We start from the raw sequence: 19,953 nt of genomic DNA, 5'->3' as shown, positions 1-19,953 counted from the left end.
ACTTTTCATGCCCTGTTTTTTTTTATCGTAATGTTATAAAATGGTTCATAATATGAATGTTTGCTCTGTGATGCTGCCGCAAAACAATTTAATGACTTGACATGACAATAAATCCTGATTCTGAGATGCCTCAGTAACAGGATTCCCTTTGTCCTCATCTACCATCCCACCAACCACTGCACCCAACACATTATTTTAATTTAGATATACAGCATAGTGACAGGCTCTTCCGGCCCATGAACCTATGGTGCTCAAATACCCCCAATTAACCTAAAACCCTTATAGGTTTTGGAGGGTGGGAGGAAACTGGAGCACCCGGAGGAAACCCACGCAGACACGGACAATGTACAGACAGCGTCGGATTCGAGCCTGAGTAGCTGGCACTGTAATAACATTGTGTTAACTGCTACACTAACCATGCTGCCCTCCGCAATTATCCTCCGGAGATTCTGTCACCTACAACACAATCCCACCACCAGACTCATCTTTCTTTCTCTTTCTCTCTGCCTTCCATAGGGGCCATTCCCTCCATGACTCCCTCGTCCCTTCCCATTAATCACCCCCTTGGTACCTTCCCCTGCAGAAAGTGCTACACTGCCACCCACACCTCCTCCTTCACCACTGTTCAGACCCCCAAACGGTCCTTCCAAGTGAAGCAACACTACACTTGAGAATCCGCAGGAGTCATCTGTTCCATCCGGGCTTCCCTACATCGGAGAGACTGGATGCAGACTAGGAGATTGCTTCACTAAGCATCTTCACTCTGTCCACCTTAATGACAGGGATGTCCCAGTGCCCACTTTCACACTGGTATGACTCTCCATGACCTCATGCACTGCCAAACCAAGACCACCAGGAAATCAGAAGAGATTCAACTGGATCGCATTAACATCGACCCCATTCTCCCTCTTTATCCTATCCCTAAGGGTGGCACGGTGGGTGTAGGGGTTCCTTTACTGCACCAGCATTCGGGATCAGACCCGAGTGCAATCCTGTAAGGAGTTTGTACATTCTCCCTGTGTCTGCATGGGTTTTCTCCAAGGGCTCTGGTTTCCTCCCATCATTCAAAATGTACCGGGGTGTAGGTTAATAGGGTGTGAATTGGGTGGCACGGACTCATAGGGCCAAATTGGCCTGTTACAGTGGAGAATGTCTAAATTAAATAAATTAAAATCCCTCTGTCCTCGCTCCTCCAGCTCTCCACCCCCTTCCCTCTCCATTAACAGAGCTATCCCTCCTCCTTCTGTTTGTTGGTGTGCCCTCCCTCCCTTATCCGCCATCTCCTGCCTGTGGGAACTTGCTCCTCCCCCACATCATTTTGTTGGGGCACCTGCCTCCATTTTGTTCATACCTTGATGAAGGGCTCACACCCGAAACATTAGTTATTTATCTTTATCTTTGCCATGTAAACTATACTGTTAGAACTGGTGAGTTTTCCCAGCTTTACGTTGGTACTCTGACAATAAATCTCCACTTAGATTTTCACTTTGACTTTCTAAATCCTTTCCTTGCCAGACATCTGGCCCAAATGTCTTTTCAACAGCAGAATATAACCCACTTCCGCAGTTTCCTCTGCCAACTCATTCCAGATACAGACTATCTTCTGAGTGAAAGATTTGCCAAACCCCTCCCCGGCTATCACTCCAACACTGACGATATTTAGCAGGCAAGCTGATATCATTCACACTCTTGAGATTCCCAAATCCCTGGTCCAAAATATGATGGAAGCGGTGCAGGATGGAAGCCTCGGTGCCTCCCTGTCTGGACTAGCTACAGCCACAGCGGGTCGATGCTCTCTGCTTCTGATGCCAGTGTTCCTCCTGTCTGATGCTCACCCATATCCATTGGCCTGAGTCATCTCCTAATACAGTATCTCAAATGTAATTGCCAATAAACTTCAGCCATTAGTCTTGGCTTTCTGCTACTGCTGCCTGAAGAAATGTAATCAGAGAGTGTCATTTATTTTTGCCACATATTTTGCCGCTTGAGGTAGAGAAAGCAAATCCTAAATTTAATGAGGGTGTTTAAAACAGTGAAGAGTTCAGATAAATGAAGGAGAAATTGTTTCCAAAAGCCCGACACCAGATGAATTAAATATTTTAAAAATAATTTTAAGAAGGCCCTTCCAGCCCATGAAACCCCAACTGCACAATTATCCTTCCAACCCTGTACACTTTGGAGGGTGGGAGGGAACTGGAGTACCCAGAGAAAACACACGCAGGTCACAGGGAGAATGTACACACTCCTTGTAGGCAGTGCCAGATTCAAACCTGAGTCACTGGTGCTGTGCTATGGCTACGCTAACGGCATCACACCATTATTTGCATAAAACAACCAATAAAAGAAATTATTCCATGCTGTAAGTGATTAGGATTTGGGCAACGTTATTTGGCATGGTCGTTCGGTAGATTTCAAAATAGCTATAGGATTTTTTTTTAAATGAAGAAGAACTGAGAAATGGAACCATCTTGATTAATCTCCAGAAGCACCAGCACCGGTGGTAAGTTGAATGGTCAGCTGTCCTGTCATACTAATCCATTGATTCACTTTCTCAGTGGAAGCTTTCTATTGTGGGCATAAGTGCCTTGAAATTGAATTACATGACATTTCATTTTGTCTGCAATGCAATTAAACACATTCAAAAATGAAAACAGGTGAAGCACATGAAAGACAGCTTTTTTGAGTGTGCAAGGCTATTCTGTTTTGACAGAATCCTTTGGGTTTTATATGCTATTATATTTTCCAATAAGCCCTTGAACAAAACTATGATGAGTTGCTGCTCCTTCTCAGACACCATTCAATTTATATTCTACGCCATACTTTTGAAACCCTTCCATCTGTTTCACCTTAGGTCCCTCACATCCAAAACATTTTTACCCAGTCCTTCCAGAATGTATTTGAAACCGTGCCTGAGAATTTCTACAGGGATTATGCAAGAGTTTCTGACCAGGAGCAGAGTTACTGCAGTTCTTTTGGTGCAATTACCATAGAGACTGCTTTACCTCAGAATTTCTGGTCATGTCACCAAAATGAAAGTCAACATGTGAACTCAGTGCTTCTTTCAAAACACTGACCACACTACAAGCTCATGTAACGTTTTCATCCAACTTCAAAAATAATACAGAATTAACCATATAACAATCACAGCATGGAAAAAGGCCACCTCGGCCCACCTAGTCCGCACCGAATCAAGTAAACTCCTCTAGTCCCACCTACCTGCACCCTGCCCCTAATCCTCCATTCCCCTCCCATCCATGTACCTATCCAATTTTTCCTTAAATGGCAAAATGGACCCTGCCGCCACTACTTCTCCCGGAAGCTCAATCCACACAGCCACCCCTCTCCGATCGAAGAAGCCCCCCCCCCCCATGTAAATATTGAACTGAGAATGCACAAATGTAAACAATCCTCAAATATAACAACTGATTAGTGTTAAGAAAGTAAAATTCAATGAAAATACAGGGCATTTCAACATCTAAAATTGATTGCACAGGGATCCGAACATACTGTCAAATTCTCCGCTTAGTCAAAATGTGCACGTGACTACGCCTCGCTAGCATGTGCAATTCATTGCCAGCAGATAGCTTGCTTACTTAAATCATTTCATGCAACATCATGCTCATATTTCATCTCCTTACCAGGTTTAATCTTAGCTCGTTGGCTTAACTGAAGCCTTGCAGTTAAAAGGATGAACTAAGTACCTTCTCAAAGCTACCTGTGTGCAAGGTGTTGGAGGATGCAGGTCTCTGAGATCATCTGTTTACCACTCTCCATTCAGAACTTGCCTCAACATATCTGCCATTGAATCTATCCTCTCTCTTCCCCCCCCCCCCATCCCCCCCCACTGCACAATCAATGAGTGGTCTCCAAGCAATCGGACTTAACCATCCCTGCAATCAAGCACTCATGAAGTTAAACAAAAAGCAGCAAGTGCTCAGTTCCAGTGTTGGGAGAATCTCCGCCAGTCTTACAGCATCTATGCGATTCCCCATGAAAGATCAGGTTGCATGACTTTGATGGTCCTTTTACTTCCTATGGATGCCATGTGAGCTGTTGAGTTTCTGCATACTTTTGTGCATTACGTCCTTCACCCATGAACATGATCCTGCATCTGATCAAAGGGCACACTTTTCTCGATCTCTTTCTTGGTCTGCCTCTGTATCAGTGTTCCCTGCCCAAGAAAGAACCCAAGCCTGCCCATGAAACTGATTTCTGGGGGATGTTTTCATAAGACTGTAAGACATAGGAGCAGAAATATGCCATTCAGCCCATTGAGTCATTTAATCATAAGCTGATCCATTTCTCCACTGAGCCCCACTACCTGGCCTTCTCCTCTCAACCTTTGATGCCCTGGCTAATCAAGAACCTATCAATCTCTGCCTTCAATACACTCAATGACCTGGCCTCCACAACTGACAGTGGCAACATATTCCACAGATCTACTGACCTCTGGCTGAAGAAATTCTTACGCATCTCTCTTCTAAGAGGACGCCCTTCAAACCTGCAGTTGTGTCGTCTTGTCCTTGACTCTCCCACCACAGAAAACAACCTTTTCTACATCTACTCTATTTCCTTGGGAAAATAAATCTACACTCAATGAGAACAAAGTCAAGTGTTCAGAGAAGCTGCTTCTTCAAATTCCCCTTTGGAAACAGGAAAATTCCACCACACTACAATTTGCAGCCATGTGAAGCATGTTTAAGAAAATGCAATTTTAAAAGCTTTGTCACGTAACAGGATCATATTATTAATAAAACATTAAATGGTCCGAAAAATATGAAGAGAAAGTTGCATGCATTTTTTTTTAATATAAATCAATAGAAAATTTCAGGTCAGGTGCAATCCAAATTTGATAAAAGTTTACACATTTACAGAGCAGGTATAGGTAGCTTATACATTTCCTCCTCCTTAGCCTATAATGTACGGTGTCTTGGCAAGTCTAACTCGGGAGCAGTGTAAATTATTCCAGGTACAACTAGAATCAGAGCAAAATGTGCAGGTGTTTTGTTAATAAAATATACCGGCAATAATCTAATCAAGCCATTTGGTGACTAACCTGTAAAATAGATATTATCTGGGAGTAAATGGTGGTAAATGAATCCAGGTGTTTTATACACAGAATAAGTCTAGATGTTGGAATCATACTAAAGATGACCAAGTTTTATTGATCCAGAAATTACTCCAGAAATCCAGAAAGAACATTTTTGGTCAGAATTCTCTTTCCAGTAACCTGCTTACCCAGTAATCCCAGTCTGTTAACAGTTCAATTGTGTCTATGTCCAGGCATTTTTTGCTAAATAAGAACTCAATGCCAAATTTAAGTGTAAAGGGCACACCTGAAGGAAATAACTCATCTGAAGATTACCATATATTTCAGCATATAAGTTGACCGGTGTATAAGTCAACCTCAGTTTTTCCGCCTCATTTGAAAGGTTTTATGGTATATCCAGCATATCTGTCAACCCGAATTTTCTGGATGCCTGAGTTGTTGACCAGTGTATAAGTCGACACCAAAAGATCATGATGGCTGAGGTGGGCCGTTGACTGGTGTATACATCGACACCCCCCTCCCCCCGCCGCCAATAAATCGCGCAGATGGATCTGCTGCATGTTGGCTGGAGGTGATTGCTATCATGGAGGGACCATCGACACAACACAGCACGTGACGAAAATATGAAGCGAGCTTTAAGTTAAAAGTGATAGAAATAGCCAAGAAAGCCAACTGCGCAGCTGCAAGAAAATTTGATGGGCATGAGAAGTGGGTAAGAGATTGGAGGAAGAAAGAAGAGACTTTAAGAAAAATACCAAAAAGGCAATGTTCATTGAGAAAAGGAATCACTCATTGGCAGGAGTTGGAAAATCACGTTGCAGAATGGATACGTGAACAGAGGCAAGATTGCTACATAGTTGGCCTTAAAATCAAAAATGAAGATCAGATACGTGTTGAAATCACATATAAAAAGAGTGGAATAAAAGAATAGGACTCACCTTCTTTGGCTGGGAGACGTGTTGATTGGTCAGAATGAGATGATGCTGAATAACTTAGTGGAGAACTACCTGGAGGAGAAAATGGACCAGTTAATTGCAGATTTCAGATATCCAACTCATACCAAGTCCATCATAATATCTTTTTAGATTAAATGTAATTTTAGACATGCAGCACGGTAGCTGGCCCTTTCAGTCCATAAGCCCATCGCGCCCAATTACACTCAGTTGACCTATAACCCCCAGTATGGTTTGAAGGGTGGGAGGAAACCAGAGCTCCCAGACATGAGGAGAACATACAAACTCCTATAGACAGCACAGAATTTGAACCCCGGTCCCATCGCTTGTTCTGTAAGAGTGTTGCTCTGACCACTAGAGATTCCCAGGACCACCTGAGTGCATGCCACAACCAGACAGCCAAAACCTTACAGATAATTTGAATATTGCATCACACATCTCAGAGCTGATGTCCGAATGGTTATATTATGTAAATCAAGTCAGAAAATGACAGTGTTTCAAAACATAATTATATATAATTGCAAAGTTGCTGAATTAGCTTTCTTCAACACTTCAATGATACTCAATTACACATGACCAGCTCAAATACAGTATAGTGTTAAACAGGAAAGTCGGCAAATGCTGTGACCGTAGTGCAATCCACAAAAGTTCTAGAGAAACTCAGCAGGCCACGCAGCAACTGTAGGAAGCAAAGGGATATAACCAATGTTTCGGGGCTGAGCCCTCCTTCAAGGTATGAGCAGAAAGCAGGCAGGTGGCTGAATAAATAGGTGGGGGGAGGAGGGAAGAAGGAGCAAGGAGAGGAGCACAGGCCAACAGGCAGGCAAGAGGTCATAGGTAGATATGGCTGGGTGGCCAGATGAGAAAAATGGTGAGTATTGATGGGGGAGGGATAGCTCTCTGAATGGCCTCAAATCCACATTCCAGTCTGTTCCCACATCTTCCCCCAATGACCAAAAACCCATTAGAAATTCAATCATGCAATCATGCACGACTCTCAGAGAAGAGGTTTCCCCTCAGCTCTTGCCTTCCCTGCACTGAATATAACCAAACTAAATTCGGCATTCGCTTTGTTGATGTGGTGATATGTTTCCTCCATTGTAGATAGTTATTGTGGACTACTGTATAAATGGAGTTGGCCCGCCCACTGATGATTCATACCCTATGACTCCTCCCCCGTGGTCCTGGGGCCATAAAGGTCCAGCCACCTCCCCCTTCCCTCCATTCCTATACCTGGATCCAGGCCAGCAAGGTTCTTCTGTATATTAAAGCCTATCATTCCCTTAGCCTCTTTGTAGTTACTGGTAGCGCCCTACAGTTGAGCACCCACATTCCAGGGAGTGACCCTCAGCTTCAGGTTGCCTGCCACTTTCCAACTCACTGCATCTGTAAGGAGTTTGGGCGTTTCTTCCAAGGTGCTTCGGTTTCCTCCCCGCCCTCCAAAAACGTGCGGGGTTTGCAGATTTATTGAAGTATTTGTGCGTGACTGGTCTATAGGTTGGAAGGGCCTGTTACCATGCTATGTCTCTAAATTAATTTTTTTTAAATAATTCATCATCCCATTCCATTCTCACTCTCATCTTCAACCCTGTGGCTTTCTGCTTTATTACAGTGAGGACCAATGGAACATTAAGCTCCTCACCATCTTCTTTCAGCACATGGGATCTTTCAGGACTTAATATGAAATCCTTTAGAGAGCTTCCTCTTTCTATCTGCATCCGAACTGGCTATTCCTGTCATCATTTTGGCTCTGCCCTTTTTCTGTTTTCCTGTTTAGTCAGGATCAGATGATGCTTCTTTGTCGGTGTCAGTGGTTCTGAGGCTGGGGCACCTTGTATCCTCTCAACACGCGACACAGATAATCAGCCTCTTGTCTGATGCTATCAAAGACACTCCCTCTTTTCTAGCCATTCACTACCTCCCCTCCAACTACACTGCTGCTAAAATTTAACTGTTTTTCTCTAGCCGCTTTCACGTGCATTCTCTGCCAAGAATGCCTCTGCAGAAGCGGATACAGCCCTTTCAAGTGACAGCCCCTCCGAGCACACTCCAGCTCCTGTCAGCGCGGGACATTGGGGCGGGTGTGGCCAGCACGGGGATGTCAGGGCAGGGGCAATGGGGGAGGGGGACTGTCAGGCAGCGGGAATTTGGGTTGCCGGCTGGTTGTCATCAGCCCGCCCCCTAGCAGCCGCTTTCGGGTGGCTGCATACAGGTGCCTCGGGAAGACTGCTCAGATGCGGAGATTATTCCCTCCTCGTTGGTGAGTACTCCTCTGAGCCATGTCAGGCTCTTTCAGGTGGCCTCCCTACACCCGCATTTGGGTAGAATATATGGCTTGAAATTGGGGTATTCTGGCCACCTGAAAGAGGCTTCTGTTTCACAGTTCCAAAGAAGGACCCCGACCCAAAACATTGAGAAATGCAGGAACTGCAAATTCTGGAATCTATGACCAAACCAACGAGGAACTTGAGGGACTCAGTGGGTCAGCAACATCCACGGATAGAAATGACCAGTCAACCCTTCAAACTGTGATCACAGTGCATTGCAATAAAGGATCCTAATCTGAAATATTGATTGGCAATTTCTCTCTATGCGCCACGCCTTTACAGCTCCAGCGACTGGGACCAGGCTTCGAATCCTGCACTGTCTGTAAGGAGTTTGTACGTTCTGCCCATGTCTGCATGTGTTTTCCTCTAGGGGTTCCAGTTTCCTCCAGCCATTCGAAAAATACCAGGGGTGTAGGTTAATTGGGTGTAAATTGGGTGGCATGGACTCATAGGCTGAAATTGCCTGTTACCGTGCTGTATGTCTAAATTTAAAATTTTAATTTAAATTTATGACTTGCCAAGTCATTTTAACATTTTCCATTTTCATTCCAGATGACTAACACCTGCACCTTCTTCCTCAACTTCCTCTTAAATGGGTGCAAATTTATTCTAAAAGAGTGTCCTCTCTGTCAAAATTTCTCCACAAGGGAAAACATCCACTCAGAATCTTTCTGTTATCTCCTCTCAGAATCTGTTATGTTGGAATAGAATGATCTCTCATTCATCTATCTTCCAAAGAGTGTTGAGCTACACTGTCAAACGTTCCTCACATAACATCCCCTTTCATCCTAGTAATCCACCTTGTGAACCTTCTCTGAACTGCATCCTATTGCAAGTACATGTGTGGGATGTGAGTCAGGAATGCGTGAGTGGGATTGTGTAAGAGAGGAGTAGTGGTTAAAAATCAACGGGAGAGGCAGATGCTCATTCAAGTATTGTCAGGTACTACGCGAGAGGGTCTGTGAATGACAATAGGAGCGGTTATAAAGAACCAGAAGAAGTAGGTGCTCGTTTAAATCTCCCCATTGTCCACTTGGCGGTAGTCAATAAAAGGAAGGTAAGGTCAAGTAGACTGGCCAGTGTGTGAGTGGCCCACTGTAGGAGCATAACTTTGAGGATTTGGTTCGAGAGGCATCGGTGAATGGAGGCTGAGGTTGAGGTGTAAGATTTGAGGCAAGGAAAGGGCAGATTTTCTGAACTCTTTCCTCTTTAATAGACAGTGGGAAAGAAAGCCAGGGCAGGAATGTGCTGAACTTGCAGAATGTGGATGGTCAGGGAAGCCAACGGCATCCTCTCTGATGACTTCATCTGCAAGGTTTATCTCTTGGGAGGCTGAGGGGATGATAGACAGGAGTTACAGGAGTATGTAATCACACCTAGGAGGAAGGAAGAAGGTAGCTGAGTGACCACCTGGAGAGGGAAAGGTATAGGCAGACAGGTGCAGGGTACCCCTGTGGCCATTCCCCTCAGCAACAAGCACACCCCTTTGGATACTCCTGGCGGGATGACCTATCTGGGCCAGGCAGCTCCAGCCAGACCAATAGCATCATGGTCGGCTCTAAGCCTCAGAAGGAAAGGGTGAAAACAGGTAGAGAGATAGTCACGGGGAACTCGAAAGTCAAGGAATCAGATAGGAGATTCTCTGTTAACAAAAGAGACTCGAGGGTGGATAGTGTGTTGCCTCCCAGGTGCTCGGATGCAGGATGTTTCTGAGTGGGTGCAGAATATTCTTTAAGGGAGAGGATGAACATTCAGAGGTTGTGGTACATATTGGTACAAATGAAATATGCAAGAGTGGGGTTGAGGCCCTGGGGCAGCACAGTTAGTATAGTTAGCGCAGCACTGTTACAGTGCCTGCGACTGGGACTAGGGTTCGAATCCCGCACTGTCTGTAAGGAGTTTGTACTTTCTCCCTGTGTCTGTGTGGGCTTTTCCTGGGGACTCCAGCTTCCTCCCACTGTTCACAATCTATCAGGGGCTGTAGGTCAATTGAGCAGCACATATGCTCGTGAGCCTATTGCCATGCTAAATTAAAAATATATATATTAAATTAAATTAATTTCCATGTGTTACGAAAGAAGCTGAAGAGCAGGACCTCCAAGGTGGTACACCCGGAGCCAAGAGCTGGTTAAGATCAGAACAGAAAGATTGTGGAGACAAATGTGTGGCTGAAGACATGGTGCAGGGGATAAGGTTTCAAGTTCTTGGATCATTGGAACATTTTTTTGTGGAAGGGGGTGACCTGTACAAGTAGGCGGTGTACCTGAACTCGAAGGGAACCGACAACCTGGCCGGGTGGTTTGCTAATGCTGTGGTGGGGGTGGGGATGTTTAAATTAGATTCACAGGGAGGTGAAGAGGTTTAGCAAGAGGCAGTCAGCACACATGTAGGGACAGCTGATAGGGAGTTTGGGGAAAATTGCAGCCATGGGAATGTGTAGCAATGCAATAGAGCCAGAGAGTCCAAAGTAACAAATACAGGGCTAACGGTTTTGAACTTAAATCCACGCAGCCTCAGAAATAAAGTGAATGACCTTGTCGTATAGCCACACAACTGGCAGGTAGGATGTTGTGGTCATCACGGAGTCGTGGCCAAAGGATAGATGTCACTGGGAGCTTAATGTCCAAGGAGGCACAGTGTATTGAAAGGATAGGCAAGTACGTAGACGGTGGCTCTGTTAGTAAGGAAGAACATTAAATCATTAGAAAGAGGCGACATAGGATCAGAAGATATAGAATCATCATGGGTTGAGTTAAGAAATGGCAAGGGTAAAAAGACACTGTTGGCAGTTATATACTGTCCTTCAAACAGTAGCTGGAAGGTGGACAACAATTTACAACAGCAAATGGAAAGATGTGTCAGAAGGGCAATGTTATGATAGTCATGGGGGATTTTAACATGCAAATAGATTGGGAAAACCAGGTTGGGACTGGATCTCAATAAAGAGAAAGCCAAAGTGATGGCTTTTTTAGAGCAATTTGTTGATGAGCCCATGAGGAGATCGGCTGTACTGGATTGGGTGTTGTGTAATACGCTGGAGGTAATTAGGGGCTTAAAGTAAAAGAACCAGTAGCGGGCAGTGATCACAATAGGATTGAGTTCAATTTGAGATTTAACAAGGAGAAAACAAAGTCAGATGTGTCAGTAATTCAGTGGAGTAAAGGGAATGGCAGTGGCATGAGAGAAGAAATGGTCAAGGTTGATTGGAAGGAGACTCCAGTAGTGAACATGGCAGAGTAGCAATGGATGGAGTTTCTGCAAGAAATGGGGAAGGAGCTGGATAAAATACGAACCAAAGAGAGGAAATATTCATATGGAAAAATGTCACAACTGTGGCTGACAAGGGAAATCAAAGCCAACGTGAACACAAAAGAGAGGACGGACAAGGAAGCAAAGATTAGTGGGAAGATTAGAGGAGTGGGTTTTTTTTTTAAAAACTGCAGATGGTAACTCAAACACTCATAAGGAGGGAAAATATAAAGTATGAAAGAAGGCTAGCAAATAATATCAAATGCATAGGAAGCTTCTTCAAATATATAAGGAGTAAAAGAAAGGTGAGAGTAGATAGAGGGCCACGAGAAACTGATGCTGGAGAAATAATAATGGGAGACAAGAAGATGGGAGATGGGAGTATTTTGCATCATTATGGAAGACATGGGCAGTGTGCCAGATGTCAAAGGGTATTAGGGAAGGGAAGTGAGTGCAGCTACTATTTCAAGGGAGAAGTTGCTCAGAAAGCTGAATGGTCTAAGGGTGGATCGGTCTCCTGGACCAGATGGAATGCACCCTCAGGGTCTGAAAGAAGTTGCAGTAGAGATTGTGGAGGCTTTGTCAATGATCTTCCAGGAATCAACAATGGTCCTGGAGGATTGGAAAATTGCAAATGTCTCCCCACTATTTGGAGTGGCACGGTTACTGTAGCAGTGAGTCCAATGCCACTACAATCCTAGTGACTCGGGTTTGAATCTGCCACATTCTCTTTGTGTCTGCATGGGTTTTCTCAGGGTGTTCGGGTTTCCGCTTATCCTTCAAAACTAAGGTTGTAGGTTAATTGAGGTATTTGGGTGGCACGGGCTCATGGGTTAGAAAGGCCTGCTGCCGTTTTGTACGTCTAAGTTAAAGATAGTCAGAAAGGGAAGGAGGCAGCAGAAAAGAAATTATAGACCAGTTAACTTGATGTCAGTGGTTGGAAAGATGTTGGATGAAGGATGAGGTTATGGAGTACTTGGAGGTACATGGCAAGATAGGCCAAAACCAGCATGGTTTCCTTGAAGGAAAATTTTGCATGACAAACCTACTGGAATTCTTTCAAGAGGTGACAAACAGGCTGGATAAAGGAGATGAAGTGGATGTTGTGTCTTTGGATTTTCAGAAGGGCTTTGACAAGGTGCTGCACATGAGGCTTCTTAACAAGGCCCATGGTATAACAGGAAACATATGGGCATGGGTGGAGCATTGGTTGATGAGCAGGAAACAGAGAGTTTGAATACAAGGATCATATTCTGCTTGGCTGCCAGATGCTTGTGGTGTTCCATAGGGGCCGGCGTTGGGGCCGGTTCTTTTTATGTCATATATCAATGATTTAGATTATGGAATGAATGGCTTTATGGCCAAGTTTGCAGATCATATGAAAGTAGGTGGAGGAGGTGGTCATGAGGAGGAATCAGGGAGGCTGCCAAAGGACTGGGACAGATTAGGAGAATGGGCAGAGAAATGGCAAGCCAGAAAATGGACAGTCACGCGCTTTTGTAGAAGAATATAAACAGGCAGATAATATTTTAAATGGGGAGAAAACTGAAAATACCCAGATGCAAAGGGACCTGGGAGACTTTGTGCAAGCTAACCTGAAGGTAAATTTGGAGGTTGAGTCAGTGGTGAAGAAGGCAAATGCAATGCTGGCGTTCATTTCAAGAGGAATAGAATATAAGAGCAGGGATATGATGATGAGGCTTTATAAGGCCCTGGTGAGAGCTCACTTGGAGAATTGAGAGCATTTTTGGATTCCTCATTTACGAAAAGATGTGGAGAAGGCTCACTGGGATGATTTCAGAAATGAAAAGGTTATCATATGAGGAGCGTTTGACAGCTCTTAGCCAGCATTTGTTGGTATTTAGGAGAATGAGGGAGGATCTCATTGAAACATTTTGAATGCTGAAAGGCTTGGAGAGAGTAGATGTGGAAAGGTTGTGTCCCACGGTGGAAGCGTCTAGGACAAGAGGGCGCAACTTCAGAATTGAAGGGCATCCACTTAGAACAGTATAAAGGAATTTCTTCAGCCAGAGGACAGAGAATCTGTGGAAGTTGTTGCCGCAGGCGGTTGTGGAGGCTAGATCATCCAGTGTATTTAAGACAGAGGTTCTTGATTAGCCAGGGCATTAAAAATTATGGGGAGAAGGAAGGGAAAATAGATCAGCTCATGATTAAATGGCAGGGATGACTTGATGGACTGAATAGCCTATTTCTTCTCCAATGTCTTATGGTCTTATACATCTTTAAATAAATGACTAAAACTGTATGCAGGACTCCAGTGTGCTTTCATCAAAGTCCTGTACTAATGCAGCAAAACTTCCTTATTTTTATGCATGCACCCTTTGAAAGAAAGGCCAACCTTCTGTACTCCTGATTGCTCCTTGTGCTTGCATGTTAACTTCCTGTGCTTCTATTCAAGGCCACCCATTGCTCAAACAATCTGTAAACTTTCTCCCTTATACCAGCATTCTGTATTTCTACACTTCCTTCTGAAGGGGATATCCCCACATTTCTCTATGTCATACTTAGGGTGAGGTCGTGATACCCTATCAGCAATGCCAAAAGACTGGAGCTACACTACGAAAGGCTTTTATTACCATAAGACTGCCACATGCTCCTGTTGCTGGCCCGATTCCAGGATTTGTACTGAGGGAGGGACTCGGGCGTCATGGCCTTCATTGGGGAATTCCAGAGGGAAGAGTTACAGGGAGGAGGCAGGCCTGCCATACACAGAGATACATTACTAATGGCATAACAGCAACACAGGTAGTAATTACGTTTCGACTCTAATACTTCCGCCAACTAACTTCAATAAATGTCCGAAAGTTACTTGCGTGCGTTGATAGAAATAAGTCTTTCCCATCCTATCTATCTGGTTAGTTCCACCTTATAGCCCTCAATTATTTTTTATATATTTTTAATTTCTGTTTCACTGATTTCAGTGCATTTTAGCTCAGTCATCCTGAGTTACCCCTTCAGCATTGTTTCCTGATATTCAAATTTGTTTCACTATAAGTAGAATTGTTGCAGTGTTTTATAGTCTCGTTTCCATCAGATTATTTTCTGATCATTTGATTTTAAAAAAACCTCTTGTCTATGCAGCATGAAGCACTTCACCAGTTAGAGTGTGAAGGTCAGCTAGCATCGTTCTCCAATGCCTTATTCCCAGCAGACCTTGGTAAATTACGTGCTCCTTCACAGTGACGCAGCCTTGCCTCAGACCAATCTTAAGGCTGAATGAACCCGAGGATCCGTAGGTGCACAAGTTCATGAAGTAACTCATCATTCATATCTGGTGCACCAACATTGCAAAAGCAAAATAAAGATCCGCTTCTGCCACTTGCAGTGAAAGGAGAAGTTTTCAAATGCTCTGATTGTGGTAAAGACTCAAAAGCACAGGAGAAACACAGCAGGAGCACCAGCGTCCATAGGAGGTGAAGATATACGACCAATAATTCGGGCCCGAGATATGAACAGGAAGCAGGCAGACGTCTGGAATAAAAAGGTAGGGTAGAAGGGGCAGTTGTGGGGGGGGGGGGGAGAGGAGTACAGGCCTGCAGCCAAGTGGTCATATGTGTGGGAGGGCATGAGAGAAAAACTGAGAATTGATCGGGGGAGGGGGGTTAGCTCTGTGAATGTAATGTTGACAGAGCAACTGCTCGTAAAACATTGACACTCTTCACAGTGGAGAGTTCCTGCATGAGGCCACTCATTGGCATATAACAATATAACCATTTATGGAGCGGAAACAGGCCTGTTGGCCTTTCGAGTCCGCACCGGTTTACTGATTTTGTGCGCCCTCTTCAGGCATTGGTCCCAGTTTGTATGATTCGGTCTTGCACTCGTTGTGAAACACCTTGCAGGTGCAGATTTTTACAGGTTTGTTTGACTCAGTCGTGCACTCGCTGTGAAACACCTTGCGGTTGCAGATTTTTACTGGTTTGTTTGACTCGGTCTTGCACTCATGAGGTCTATCAGACAGCATATTGGTGACTGAGATAGGCAGCATCAAGAGATGCTGCTTCTTCACACATGTTACGCAGGTGGATCCTGTGCACTATATAATCAAAGGTCATCCTCCTGTTGGACCATTTGTGGCCATGACAAGCAAAACTGGCTGTTCACCAACATCACCTGCCATGTCATCTTTTGGATTATCAAGATCCACTTCTCTTCCTCTACAATCTCTCAGTACCTTACTGTTTTTTATGCATGGATTCCTTTGTTTTATTTGCCTTTCCATAAATGCTGTACTTTATAACTTCTCCAGACCATTTGTTATTTTTCTGACCAACCTTCAGTCCAATCAAAACTCCCCACAATCTCAACCATCCTCCCTCACTATTGACCACAACATCTTACAGATCTGCCGGTGAGTTCTTCTCGATTTGCAGATCTCCAGCATTTAAATAAATTGGTGCAAAATGATTGGAAAGTAGTATGGACACAGTGGCAATTGGTCTAGGACAGCCATTCCCAACACGGGTCATACGCCTCACCCCCCCCCACCCCAGGGGTAACGTATATTTATGGGGGCCACAGGACTGAAATTAAAAAAATATTTTTAATGTTGTCAGTTGCAGAGAAATTTGGAAGAAACCAATTAAACTTGACTGTTTCACAGGAACGGTGGCCCATAAACTTTGAACAGGACCTGTTGTCCCAGGTGACGTCCCGCACGGCGGGAAGATGGGAACTGTGGCAGGAACACCGGCCAATCCCAGGCGCCTGGGGCCCATACAAATGCGACATCCAGAGCAATAAATCAGTCTTGACTTCATGGCTTTGGTGTATCTGTGTGTCGTTCTTCTCCACGCCCGTGTAGTGCATACACTACAGTGCCATAGCCAAAAAAAAGATTGGGAAAGACCAGTCTAGGCTCGAACATTTCCTTCATTTTGTGGATCTGGAGAATGTAGCCAAATATAGACGTGTCCTCAATTTTAATATTTAAGGAAAAGTGGATAGGTATATGGACAAGAGGTGGTATGGAAGGTTATGGACAAGATGCAGCTCAATGAGACTAGGAGGGAGAAGGTGTTCAGCATGGACTAGAAGGCCTGTGATTGTTACATGGTTATAACTGGACATGATCTGATTAATCTGCCTGCATATAAAGGCTCATGCCTGCATATAAAGGCTCAGAATGCACCAATCCAAAGAATATATGCTCCATTACTCAATGCTAAGAAGGCATTTTCCATTTGCTGTAACCCACTGAGATTTTTTTAGGCTGCAATCCCAGAACAATGAAACAGAAAGCTAAATTCTTTTCTGCTGGTTATTCAAACTTATAATCAAATGTGTCCAAAAGGAGAGAGCATGAATTTCATGTCAAAAGGCATATGGGGTCAAAATAAGGGAAAGGAATAACTGAAAGTGCACATAAAATGTGTTGTTTATGAATGTATCACCCTTTATTTACATATTTCTGTGTATTCCTCATTGATTTCTCAGCAGGCACCTGCCACGTGGTATTTTGAATAACTTTGAACATTTAGACACATCTGCAAATGGCAGAAGCGAAACACAAAAGTCTGCAGACACCATGGTTGAAGTAAAAACACAATACTAGAGAAGCTCAGCAGGTCAAACAGTGAAGGCATCAAGCCTGAAATCTTGGTTATGTATCTTTATCTTTGCTATATAATGGACACTGTTAGACAAGCTGATCTAAAATCTGAGTTTTTACTTCTGCAAATGCTGTAGGTGTTCAGTCAAATGTCATTTTACATCACAGTGAGAGTTCTTTGTGAACCAAGGTGTTAATAGGTATGGGAAAATGGTATGAAACGCGCTGGTGAAGGATTGTACGCAGTTTTGGTGGCCACATTACAGGAAGGATGTGGAGGCTTTGGAGAGGGGACAGAAGAGATTCACCAAGATGTTGCCTGGATTAAATCTATCACCTCTAAGAAGAGGGTGGACAGAAATTGATTTGCTTACTCATGAACATCAGAGGCAGAAGGTTACGTGATAGAAGGCTACAAAATTATGAGAAGGATTGATGGTCGATGGGTTTGTTTTTCAGGGTGGACACTTAAAATACTAGAGGCTGCCACTTTAAGCTGAGAGGAGGATCGTTTAAAAGAGAATTGGGAGGCAAACGTTTTTTTTACATCAAGTTGTAAGTGCCTGGAACATAGTGTCAGGGGAAGTGGTGGAACATTTTATGGTAACAATATTTAAGGCATTAAAAACTGCATATGAACAGGGTAGGGAATGGAAGGTTATGGACCAAATGTGGAAAGATGGGATTAGATTAATTTGACATCATGTTTGGCAGCGATATCCTGACTCAAATACCTGGTTCTTGTGCTGTAATGTTCTATCTTCTATGATCTATATAAGGAGAATGACATTAAAAACTTACACTTACTAGCATATCTACTTTGTCATTCATTTCATCCTTGCACGATAAAATGAAATAGTGTTTCTTCAGGACCATGGAGCATATTTACATAGATACAAGTTAGGAAAGCAGTTAACACATTAAAATATTAAGATATTGAGACGTACACACTGAAAGTCCATGGCACAATATCCATATCTGTACTGGGAGTTCAGGAGCCAAAAAGCTGTTTTCCACTCTGGGCGTAAAGGCTCGAGTGCTTCGGTACCTCCTGCCATCTGGCAGGAGGGAGAACAGTTTATGTGCGGGATGTGTGGAGTCTTTCACGATGTTTACTGCTTTCCGCCTGCATCGAGAGTAGTACCTGTCCTTCATGCTAGGAAGAGGTTCCCCAATGGTCTTTTCTGCTGACTTCACCATCCCCTGTATGGTCACGCGGTCCGAGGTGGTACTGGTTCCAAACCAGGTTGTGATGCCGTTGCACAGGATGTTTTCGATACATCCCCTGTAGAATGTATTGAAGTCGGAGGGCGGGAGATGGACTTTCCTCAGCCATCACAGGAAGTAGAGGCTCTGCTGGGCTTTCTTGGAACTGGAGCTGGTATTTAGGGACCAGGTGAGATTCTCCACCAAGTGCCCTCTAAGGAACTTGATACTCTTGACAACCTCAGCGGTTGAGCCGTCAACGGTCAGGGGAGTGTGATTCCCCCAGGGCCCTCCTGAAGTCGACAACCATCTTTTTTTTAAACGTTCGGATACAGGTTGTTTGCTCTGCACCAGTTCGTTAGTGTCCACACTTCGTCTCTGTATGCCGTCTCCCCATTCTTACTGGTAAGGGCCACCAATGTCGTGTCATCAGCAAACTTGATGTCGTAGTTTGAGCTGTGTTTGGCTGCACAGTCGTGGGTCAGCAGAGTGAACAGCAGTGGGCTCAGCACGCAGTCCTGATGGTCTTGGAGGTGCCATTTCTGATCCGGACTGCCTGAGGTCTCCCCGTTAGGAAGTCGAGAATCCATTTACAGAGAGAGGTGTTTAGGCCCAGCAGGTTCAACTTCCTTATCAGGTACTGAGGTATGATCATGTTGAATGCCGAAATGAAGTCAATAAACAGCATTCGAACATACGTGTCTTTATTTTCCAGGTGGGTGAGGGCTAGATAAAGGGTGGTGGCGATAGCGTCGTTCGAGGAGCAGTTGGATCTATATGCAAACTGCAGGGGGGCCAGTGAGGGGGCAGCAAGATGATTGAGGTGCCCCATGACAATCCCCTCGAAACACGACGATGGAAGTGAGTGCGACAGGCCGATAATCATTGATTTATGCAGTCGCCAAAAGTTGCTGCTTCCTAGAACATGTGCCAGTCAGTGAGCTCAATGCAGTCTTGAAGTGCGTGAATGGACCCCGCTGACCAGGTTTTAACCTGCTTCAAGACTGGTTTGGAGCATCTAGCGAGTGATCTGTTTGCTGGGATTAGCATTACAGAGATGTGGTCTGAATATCCGAGGTGGGGTCGATGCTCTGCCTGATACGCGTCGGAAATGTTCGTATATACAAGGTCCAACATGTTCATCCCTCTTGTAACAAAGTCCACATACTGGTGAAATTTAGCTAGCCCTGACTTGAGGTTGAAGTCTCAGTGATGATGATTAGTCCATCAGGGTGTGCAGTCTGCAGATCATTTATTTCCTCGTACAGTTCCCGGATCGCCTCCTTAGCATTTGCGCTGGGGAGGGGGGAATGTGGGATGTACACACCTACTATGAAGACTGTGATGAATTCCCGTGGTAGATAAAATTATCTGCTTCTGACAGTCACAACTTCTACCAGCACTGAGCAATGACTGGAGACTAGTACCGAATCCTTGCACCATTCTGTGTTGATGTAAATGCACAAGCCACACAGAGCAGCATCTCTTTCAGCCTGAAATAAGGTGAGCTCATCCAGATGAATGGTGGCATCTGGGACCCTGTCGCTGAGCCACAATTCTGTGAAGACCAAAACACAGCAGTCCCTGTCCTCACGT

The 19,953-nt window shown here is 44.4% G+C and overlaps 1 protein-coding gene across 10 annotated transcripts in view; it reads right to left on the bottom strand.

The window, feature by feature from the left end:
• fli1 (Fli-1 proto-oncogene, ETS transcription factor) overlaps positions 1-19,953 on the bottom strand; it is an 87,971-nt gene that overhangs the window by 45,122 nt on the left and 22,896 nt on the right. For 8 of the 10 annotated variants that reach the window (XM_069894405.1, XM_069894406.1, XM_069894407.1 and 5 more), the window contains 2 exons: positions 10,864-11,004; positions 5,989-6,057 (listed from right to left, as the gene is read on the bottom strand). In XM_069894405.1, coding sequence (XP_069750506.1) covers positions 5,989-6,057; positions 10,864-11,004 — 210 coding nt within the window. The remainder of the gene's footprint in view (positions 1-5,988; positions 6,058-10,863; positions 11,005-19,953) is intronic. The other 2 variants (XM_069894409.1, XM_069894413.1) reach the window with 1 other exon arrangement.

The sequence above is a fragment of the Narcine bancroftii genome, chromosome 8, assembly GCF_036971445.1.
Source record: "Narcine bancroftii isolate sNarBan1 chromosome 8, sNarBan1.hap1, whole genome shotgun sequence".
NCBI lineage: Eukaryota > Metazoa > Chordata > Chondrichthyes > Torpediniformes > Narcinidae > Narcine > Narcine bancroftii.
This window is presented reverse-complemented; position numbering and strand designations above follow the sequence as displayed.